The 11,049-nt window shown below is 35.3% G+C and overlaps 1 protein-coding gene across 1 annotated transcript in view; it reads right to left on the reverse strand.

The window, feature by feature from the left end:
• The window catches only part of LOC150104035 (hemicentin-1-like), a 594,473-nt gene extending 586,064 nt beyond the window's left edge, over positions 1–8,409 (reverse strand). Inside the window, exon 1 of the mRNA XM_090396386.1 lies at positions 7,843–8,409. Within this exon, the coding sequence (XP_090252512.1) occupies positions 7,843–8,158 (316 nt within the window). The 5' untranslated portion in view covers positions 8,159–8,409. The remainder of the gene's footprint in view (positions 1–7,842) is intronic.
• Between the last annotated feature and the right edge of the window lie 2,640 nt (positions 8,410–11,049).

Below are 11,049 nucleotides of genomic sequence, written 5' to 3' on the forward strand. Positions count from 1 at the left end.
TTAGATTTAGATCTAGCATTAGATCCTTTTAAACATTAACCAAAGTATTAACTTGTCTCAATACATTCTAGCCTTCTTAACTCAAGAACGTTCACGTAAATACGTAAACATGCAGAACGTTTGGAACAATTAGAAATAATAATAATAATAATAATAATAATAATAATAATAATAATAATAATAATAATAATAATAATAATAATAATAATAAAGCAGTGTGTTATACAACTGCATGACAGTTGTCAGCTTTGTTAGTCCTTACTGTTTTTTCTGCTAGTTTGTTTATTTACACCTGAAAAAATCCTGTGCAACTGGAATGAAACGTCGTGTTACTAAGTAAATAAATGTTATCAAGTTATTCCGGTGTTCTGCTTTATAAACCTTAATCATATGCGTATATATAGTTCTCAGCTGGACTAGGGTATGCATCTGAATGAGAAACAATCCGGAATCAGTAGATAGTTACTTTCTGACCTACTTGTGTACGACTTTACCGCCTCATTAATATCCTGTAGTGCAAGTATTTTCAATTGCGGTTAATCAGAAACCTAGTTTTCAGCGAGAGAGAGAGAGAGAGAGAGAGAGAGAGAGAGAGAGAGAGAGAGAGAGAGAGAGAGAGAGAGAGAGAGAGAGAGAGAGAGAGAGAGAGAGAGAGAGAGAGAGAGAATGTTTATGTGTGGGCGCGCAACGGATTTACTCGTTACATATATACACACTATATGTGTATAGTGTGTATATAATTAAAGAAATTTAATGACTAGAAGCAGAGATGCTTCTAAGAAACGCCTTCAAATGTCAGCAATATGTCTGCAAATTAATTTATAGCTGTTGTTCTCTTGTGATGTATATTTAGTATTTCTCTTTTCATGTTATGCACAAGATGTAGTCTTCTAAGAAGACGAAACTAGTTGTGCGTTCAAATAATGAATAGCTTTTTTCATTAAATTTCTTTAATATGCGTGTGTGGGTAAGCATAAAGATATAATAATTTTTATGCAGGGATTCCCTGAGACCTGAAAACCATTTCTAGGATTTAAGTTAAGGGGATAAAAATCCCTTATTGTTTTTCAGCCAGTAAGCGAAACTAAGATCGAAAACTACGATCTGTAACGTTTCATGCCGACGAACTGTCAGCGTATCCAAGCGTAAAAATCCCTTATTGTTTTTCAGCCAGTAAGCGAAACTAAGGCTTGGATACGCTGACAGTTCGTCGGCATGAAAGGTTACAGATCGTAGTTTTCGATCTTAGTTTCGCTTACTGGCTGAATTACGCTTGGATACGCTGACAGTTCGTCGGCATGAAAGGTTACAGATCGTAGTTTTCGATCTTAGTTTCGCTTACTGGCTGAAAAACAATAAGGGATTTTTATCCCCTTAACTTATATCAACCTCGCCAGAAAAAAATAGCCGTTTGGCTTTTCATCTCATTTCTAGGATTCTTATGGGTAAGAAGATTGGTAAAGGCTGCTCTAGTGTGTCGAGTTTATTCATTCTCGATAATACTTTCTTCTTTATACCATTACCGTTAGAACTGCTTAGAAATCTATTACAAGGCCTTCCTTTTATTTAGCGGTGGCAATTCTGTCCTGTTTTTGCTGTACCTCAGCAAGTAACAATGCCTGGGTAGTTAATTCCCGACCATACTCCTCCTGCAAATTAACATTTGCAGGAGGAGTATGGTCGGGAGTAATAACATTACTTCCATTACTGGAAGTAATGTTATTACTTCCAGTAATAACATTACTGGAAGTATCCCAGTATGCAATCTGTGTGTAAATCAGCAGCACTAAGGAGTGTATAAAGCTAGTCTGAAATGTTGACTTGACTCTTATACATGAAATCTAGCAATCAGTTTTAAATCCATGTATTTTGTTCTTGAGGATTACATGGGCTGTTTACAGGAATTTTCAAGAATTCTGTTATAAGATTTCACTATTTTGTGAACATCTACAAAAATTTCACTAGAACGTAATTCATTAAAAACAGTTAATATATTAATATGGATTTTTCAATTTTAAACTTGACAGATTTGTCAAGTTTCCATCTTTATAAATTAATGACAATGGTTCACTAGATTACAGTTATCAATACCAAGTTGTAAAAATATAACTAGCTTCTTAGTAAAAGATTGTCACGTTTTCACTGGCAATACAATTAATTGTCACGCACATGCAAAAGATGCCTAACAAAGCACGTTATACGAAATTCTAATCAATGAAAGATTCACATCGGATTACTCTTTACTCACCAGAATGACTTTATTTATCCTAAAACACTTTGGATCACATACAGACTATAAGCGAATTTCCAAACATATAATTAACATGAACAAGAATCAAAAAACGCTCGACATTAACCAATACGCCACCTAAGAGTATTTATTTATTTGTAATTATTTTATTTGTATTTGCATTTTTTATTTATTTATTTGCATTTTATTCATTTATATGTATTTATTTTTATTTGTATGTTATTTATTTATTTATATTTATTTTTATTAGTATTTTATTTATTATTTTTTATATGCTCTAGAAGTTGTAAAATGATGATCCTTTACTAGTAAACCTAAAAACCTAGGTTTTTAGGTTTACTAGATTTTTTTCTTTATGAGAATAATGCAAATCTACTGGGAAAAACACCTACTGACTTAGTGAAAATGTAAACAGTAGCAAAAATGCCACTTTGAGCATACAGAGTTGAGTACATTGGGGTGTTAGTTTCATGGTTGACTTTTAGGGATGTGCTTGACTGATAATAATTTGCTTCCATGCTGCTGAGTAAATGTCAGATAAGTGTAATTAAAATGATAAGAAAAGCTTATATAGGTATTAGGGGCTTGATACTAATTCTAGAGCAAAGGTTTTTAGCAAAATTGGATGGATACCATGGATTAGGAGACTTATTAGAATCTAGGTTTTATATATTTTCGGTGAAAGATAAGAGAAGACATTTATGAGTTGTTTGTAGTAAAGCGAGAAGTAATTTTCCCTAGTTGTGTATTTGTGACTTGATGACTGAGGCAGAGAGTTCAGTCTTATGCTTAGCTTGCTGTGTTGCGACAGAAGTGAATAAAAGGACTTAAAGTAATTGCAACATGGTTTTCTCTTCGATCTTTTCAAAGGCCGTCCTCTATTCCTTCTCCCTGAGATCGATATCCTTGTGTCTCTCTGGGGAGTCTTCCTTCAGCTTTTTTTAACATAAATTTTATTGCCCGTGATAGTTCTTGCGAAAACAAATCGAATTATTGACAATCAGCTCTTATAGCATATTTCGAGAAGTTACACAAGTTACACCTATGTTAGTTTATTAGTATTACTCTGGGTAAGTAGATTTCGTTTTTAAACCACATGCGCGCGTACACACACACACACACACACACACACACACACACAAATTTGAACAATACATTTTTTTTTTTCCCCCAACCCTATTCGAAATTATAATAATTTCTCCCTGGATTAATAGAATTTAATGATATTTTGGGTTTATTATTACTACTTGTACGATTTGAATTTGAACAATATATTTTTCTTTTTCTTTCTTTTTCTTTTATTAATTATTATTACTACTACATGGCATTTCCTTAAAGTCCGAGGATTCATTGCCGCTGGACACTATATATACAATACACCGTCTAAATTAACAACACAAAACATCCAGCAAATGACCGTCCTGTGGCTGGAAGCAGCGTGTTGATGTGGGTGACCGACGTAATTTTCACAATTACGTAATTATCAGAATTACATCTTAGAATGTGCCAATTCTGAAAATTCTGAATTTTAAGAATTCGTGTATTCTAACTGATGGTTACCAATAGGTTAGATTAACAGAGCAATGTAACAGTGGTCTTCAAAGTAGCATACACGGTATGTCAAACCCTGTCACTCATTGAGTTATCAGACAACCAAACCACTGTCGGTATAGCTGGCGCAGAAACAACAAAATCCAACACTTAAAGAATGAGTTGCTTACTTATTCGGTTAAAGACTTATTTTGACATATGCCATTGTCCTAATATCAGAGGGGTAAAGTCTGAACGTCAAAGCGAACTTGAGCAGTGCTTCAGCTGTGGTAAGGGGGACCCTTTATGTTCACAGCTTATCCAAATTGCAACGGTTACTTTCATCAGGATAACGCGTCATGTCAAAAGGGTATCGAGGAGTATGAGGATGACTTTATCATAATTTGCTAATCTGCGCAGTCACTGGATTTCAAATGGGCATCTGTGCAATGGGGTGAAACAAAGTATTCTCGATAGGGGACCCTCCGATCGAATCTGAGGCAAAAGCAGGATTCGATTAACTTGATCGATTGGCAACGAGTTCCGAAAGCATTTGGCACTAGTTCTGGAAATTTTTCTACCACGTAAAGGATACTGGAGCTATCAAAAATAAAAATAAATGCTACACGATATTAGGCAAATGTGCATGATAAACTAGAAGTGTAGTTACAACCGATTATTGATAATTTCTTCATTTGTACTATAAGAAAATTACGAAAGACTAAACAATGGCTTCGGCAGATCTTGAATAATTCTGGAGTATTTGTAAGTAGTCGGTGTGTTTATTTATTTATTATTAACAAGATCTACGTGTGTTATCTTCCACTCGTCAGAATTGCCTATGACGTGAAACTGGGGCACTTTACTTGACTCTTGGAAACAGTCACTTTTCACTAACATTTTATTATAACTGTTATAATTATGATTGCGTAATGCTATAAAATGATTACTTTTCGAAATCAATTTAAGCTATAAGCACTATAATAATATTCTTGTGTAATGACAATATTTGTTATCATGACAAACAAGGATCTCTGATCTAAGACTTAGGCACTGTCAATTAGCGTAGAAACGCTGCAACACTGGGGCTGTTGTCAAGGGGCAGCACCGAAGTCAGAAGGATGTCAGTGACAGGATATTTTGCTAATTAGTGAAATTATCAGGCTAAAATAAACTGAATAGCTACAAATTTTCCAAGGGCACCAAAATGTAGTTACTCTACTGTGGACTGTACTTAGTTAATTTATTGTAATTTGTGACAATTTTGTATGATTTTGAATCGTTTTGTCTAATGTTGTGATTATAAGTGATGCGATTTAAACCAAAATTGCTGTCACTCCACGAAGTTTAGTAAAGATCCTAAATACCAAATTTTATTAAATTCTGTTCGTCCAGAACGCAGTTTGCAGACAGACGAAGCAGTAGACAAAACAAAACTAGTAGGTGTTTACGCATTCTTCCGAAAGGCACATAAAAAAGTAAACACTCAGATACGCGTCTACAGACCAAACTTTTTCTCACAGAAGCTACAGCGACGGCTCCAGTTTCTTCCATAAGAAAAAATGTTGCCGATCTCGTAGTTACTCTACTGTGGACTGTACTTAGTTAATTTATTGTAATTTGTGACAATTTTGTATGATTTTGAATCGTTTTGTCTAATGTTGTGATTATAAGTGATGCGATTTAAACCAAAATTGCTGTCACTCCACGAAGTTTAGTAAAGATCCTAAATACCAAATTTTATTAAATTCTGTTCGTCCAGAACGCAGTTTGCAGACAGACGAAGCAGTAGACAAAACAAAACTAGTAGGTGTTTACGCATTCTTCCGAAAGGCACATAAAAAAGTAAACACTCAGATACGTGTCTACAGACCAAACTTTTTCTCACATAAGCTACAGTGACGGCTCCAGTTTCTTCCATAAGAAAAAATGTTGCCGATCGCGTTTCAGGGCTCACTGTTTGGTTTCTTGTTTCGGGAAGCTCCCCCCCCCCCCCTTCAAGTTCCAGTGGTAGTAATTATTTATTCTGCCGTTCCTCCGGCTTCATAAAGAATGGTTTGAATTATTCTGTTAAGATTAGGAAATACGGCAGAGTAAGAAATCCAAATCACAAAATTTCAAAGCATTTCATATTTTTTAATCACCTCAATTTTCGGATAATTAATCACAGTTAAGCTATGATTAAATAATATATTATTAATATGATTAATAATATATTATTATATTAAGATTATATTTAATAACATATAATGACTATTACAAACGTTAACCTTGTTTTCTGAAAAGCTCAAATATTTTACTGAACGACGAACGATACGGCGAAAGAAAGAAAGAAAAAAGTTAACTCTTAGAATCTGACAGGAGCTGTAGTTCATGACAGGAATGGGGAGAATTACTTAACTTTTCTGACCTCGACTAAAGATATGTTAAGGCAATGACCTTAAATCTTCTTTGTGTGTTCAGAGTAGAGGTTTGAAAATCGGTTGAGCTCAATGGTCAACCGATTTGCGTAAGTGAGAGGGGAATAACATAAAATATAAACCAACGAGAAAAACTGAAAAATGGGTAACTCATAGCGAAGCAGACAATTCCATGGAAATAATCCCTTAAGAGAAAATAAAAACAATAATACGATCTTATATCATTAAAGTGAAGAGGCAAAAGCAGGCTACTGGGACGCAAGGAATGGTTTAGGCATATAAAGTGTATTATTAGTGTAGGAGTAAGTCTAAGGATGATTTAAAACTAAAATTGCAACGACGTACCTTACTGAAACTAAAGACGATTGATACACCGTAGTCTCCCCCTTATTCGCGGGTTTGCTATCCGCGGTCAACCCCGGTCAGAAAATATTAAATGGAAAATTCCAGAAATAAACAATTTATAATTACATCGGCAAAGTGGATATTAGATCCAACATTATTTCCATGCCGAATGTTTCTAGAAACTATGGAAGTTTCGTAAGTTGACCTGAGAGCTTACTAGCTCGGCATTCCCGAGTTGCCTTAGTTACTTAAGTCAAGTAGCGCAAGCTAAGACAACTCGGGGATACTGAGCTCGTAGTTCTAGGTCAACTTACGAAACTTTCATAGTTTCTACAGACATTCGGCTTTGAAATAATGTTGAATCTTTAATATCCAATTTGGCGATTACATCGCCGAAATGAAGCCGTGTGGTTCTTTCTTTTAATAATAGATAATTCATAAGTTTTAAAATGCGCGCCGTTCTGAGTAGACTAAGTAGTTCTCGACTATCGCAGTGCTTGTATTCAAGTAACCCTTATTTTACTTAATAATGCCCCAAAGCGCTAGAGGATGCTGGCAATTCGGATATGCCAAAAAGAACCGTAAAGTACTTCCTTTTAAGTGAAAAAGGTGAAAGTTCTCGACTTCATAAAAATAATAAATAAATAAATAATAAAAGTATGTTGAGGTTGCTAAGATTCCACTCATATTCATATAACTTTTATTACAGTATGTTATAATTGTTCTATTTTATTATTAGTTATAGTTGTTAATCTCTTACTGTGCCTAATTTATAAATTAAACTTTATCATAAATATATGTATAGGAAAAAACGTAGTATACATAGGATTCGGTACTATCCGCGGTGTGTCTTGGAACGTAACTCCCACGGATAGAGAGGGCGGGGGGACTACTGTATTATTACATTTGACCCGGTAACCATTTTCTCAGAAGGAATGGGATCATGTCTTTCTCTCAGTTCTTAATTGTAATATTATATATGCCTATAAATATTAATAATATTCAATTAAGCACTCAATCTATAAAATTGGTAGCTGGATGAAATGACTAAGTCTCTGTTAAACGATAAAAATCAGTGAATACAAGAACTCCGTTACAAATCTACATTCTCCCTCCTATGCTTTCATACGTTGTTAGTACTGATCTGTGCGTTTTTCTTTCAGGCTCTCCCTCTGCCAAGCGCACGCACGTACGCACACACAAACACAAACACTTTTAAAATAATTTATTGTGAAATCTTTTCATTCTGTTAAACAATACATACTATATATATATATACACACGATAGTTACTTACCAGGATCATGAAAAGGTACCAAAACATAGTTATAAATTGGTTTTTCCAACCTCTCAAGAACCGTACTCAGAATCTTTGCTGCACCTTCTATTACCTGTTTTAAGTCATCGAACATGGATCCTGTGATATCAAAAACGAATGCTAAAGTAGCGGAACCTTGAGGAATCTCTTCAGATTTTACTTCGTATTCATAGTGATTTCCTGAGACGACATGCTGATATCCAATACTTACATATAACATAAGGATAACTTCGAGAAGTATGAAACTTCTAGAATTGGAAGGAAAAATCCTGTTGAAACTATCCATTGTTATCATCAGAAAGATCACCGTGTTAATATCCTATATATGCATATTCGATTCCTTTTCTTTTAAAAAGAAAGAGGACTAACGCTGTTGTAAAATCCAAGAGTAATGAACCTATAGAAAATGATTATTTTATTCTGGCTTTTATGAAACAAACACGTACGCTTATCAACGTTTTTTCATCTGCGATGAGGCAAAAACGGAAAAACGAAGAGGGCGCACAGAGGCCTCAATCACAGTCAACCCAGTGACCGTTAACTGTACTAATGGAAGCAGCAGACAATATCGGTATGAATCTCGGGATCGCTGGTCCTTGAACGAAACTTAAAACCCAAGCACATGTGGTATATACTCTGGAAGGTCACGAGGGAAAACGTTAGACCAGAGGTTGTGGCTAGGAAACACTTGACTTTCCCCCCCTCCCCCTCTACACACACACACACACTCAGCCTCATTTTTAATTACATGTCGAAAAATATGAAAATATGTCAATGTCAGATTTATAGATGTAAATATTTCATCACCTTTTCAAGCTCTTTGCGATTGTTTAAATCTATTTTATAAGTGATTTGTTCAATGTATTAAAACAGGCACACGCTTAATAAATTTAGACTCAAAAAAAAAAGAAAAAAAAAGCAAATAGTGATATTTTAGTATTTTCGTTTTATAATACGATATCAAATATAGTCAGATCTACTCTTACGACAGAGTTCCGTTCCGACGATCCCATCGAAGCCGAAAAGGTCATAAATCGGAAATCACTGTATGAACCATAACGATGTGTTAAAATTACCATGTCGGAATGCTAAAATGTGTAGGTCTGCTTTTTTTACATTTTTTAAACTAGTTTTACTTATTTAAGTTAAGGGATATTACATCCCATATTGTTTCTTAGCCGAATGAGAAACTCAAAGAGTTTCATGCCGAATATAGAAACGCAAAGAGTTTCATGTATAGAAACTATATAAAGTTCGGCGATTCCAAGCGTAAGCAAAATACCTGGATAGTGCAGCAACTGACCCTTTAGGTAGTGCAAGCTGAGGCAACTCATAGCAAGGGTGGAGCAAGCTCCGATCAATATTCTTGATATTTACCCATAATGTGAACTTAGCTCCTAGAAGCTGTATTACTGTTCTGTTTGTTTATAGTGAAATAATTCAATTTACAAATTATAACATAAAATTATAGTGTATGATAGCATGGCGGGGGGGGGGGAGTACTGAATAACTCCAACCAGTACAGTAACGAGGATATGAAGCGCCTGTAGCCTGTAGTCTAACTTGCGCCCCCCCCAACCCAAAAATGACAAAAATTTGGAAAAATTTAAATGTAACAAGTTAAATTTTACTAAATGCAATATAATTTAAATTGTACATATTTGGTCTGAAGTATTAAAATAAAGCACTTTTATTGTTAAAAGACCAGAAGATAAATGATAAAATATACAAAAAGCCAACAAGTTTCACTAGCCACTGTCTAGCATTTTCAAGGCTGAACTGGTGTGAAAACAAATGCATTAAGTTACATTTCAAACATACACTTTAGTAACTGTTAGGCCGTTACATTTGATCATTCGTATTTGATGGCGTGCATCTGTTCGAATGCTTCAGTCAGAATCCGGTACATGACCACGTGTTGTGTAGTTTATTGCATATTGTAGTTCTGTTGAACTGAGAGAGATGATGAGATCTTTCCATATGTCTTTAAGAATAATACCTTGATTTCTATTTAAATTATTGCCTGTGCGTAGTACCACAGCTGCTTCTTTTAAAGTTCTGTGTCTGTAGTCATTCTCGATGTAAGGCATAGAACTGTTTTTCCAATCTATAACGTGATTTGATGTTGAGAAATGATGAGCTATATATAAATGCAATATGTTAAATACTTAGTATTAACCCCATCAAAATGAGTTGCAGTGTGTTGAAGAATTTATGTGTCTAAAACGGCGTATTTCCGAAATTTAAAAATACAATACAAAATAGTGGACTTTTATATCTATTTATTTATTTTTATTTTTTACGTTTTGCACCCCAAACCTAGTTGCACCCGTGGCGGGCGCCACGCCCTCGTTACGGCACTGACTCCAACGATATATGTTATGGAGTAAACGGGTTTATTAACAAAGAAATATATGTTTACACATGATGATATGTGCATCCAAAACTATCGGTGGAATCTTGGTGGAATAAAGCATTAACGACGGTAGGTTATGTGCTCGAAATGGGTACCTTGTCTTTCAAAGCAGGTTTCGTAACGGATGCGAAGGTTCTCTGTCATACTGGAGAAAAAGGATTGGGACACATGCTGGACAAATTATGTAATTTTATCACTTAGTTCATCAAGATTTGAAGGGGAATCATGGTGGAATGCCCATTCCTTCAGCATACCCCAAACGAAGGCATCGAGTGATGTGAGATCAGGAGAGCGTTGGAGAAATTCAGGTCGCGAGAAACCTGTAAGTTCGTCTATTTACATGACCACTTTGATGGAAATGTGTTTCATCCGAGAACCAGATATTATGGAGGAAGGATGCATCTTCATAGACATTAACTAGCACGCTTGCACACTATTCCTGCCGTGCAGCGTAATCCATTGCTGTTAAACACTGACCCACCTGAATGACGTACCTAAGGCACTCAGCTCCTTAATGATTCTCTGTAGTGACCACTTTGTTATCCCAAGTTTTACTGCTGTTCGACGTTGACTTCGTTTTGGAAACTGTAACACTTGCTCCAGCACACGCCCGTGATTCTCATTTGTCTTAACAGTTCGTGATCTTCCCGAATGCCTTTTATATTGCGGCAGAACACTCCCGGTACTTCGGAACCTTTCGATTAAGGCAATGATGACACTATTGCTTGGGGAAAGCTTACGGAAATGACGAAGAAACTACTCACAAACAT

This window comes from Typopeltis vanoorti, chromosome 8 (genome assembly GCF_054136105.1).
Source record: "Typopeltis vanoorti isolate ZY-2024b chromosome 8, IOZ_Tvanoo_1.0, whole genome shotgun sequence".
Taxonomy (NCBI): Eukaryota; Metazoa; Arthropoda; class Arachnida; order Uropygi; family Thelyphonidae; genus Typopeltis; species Typopeltis vanoorti.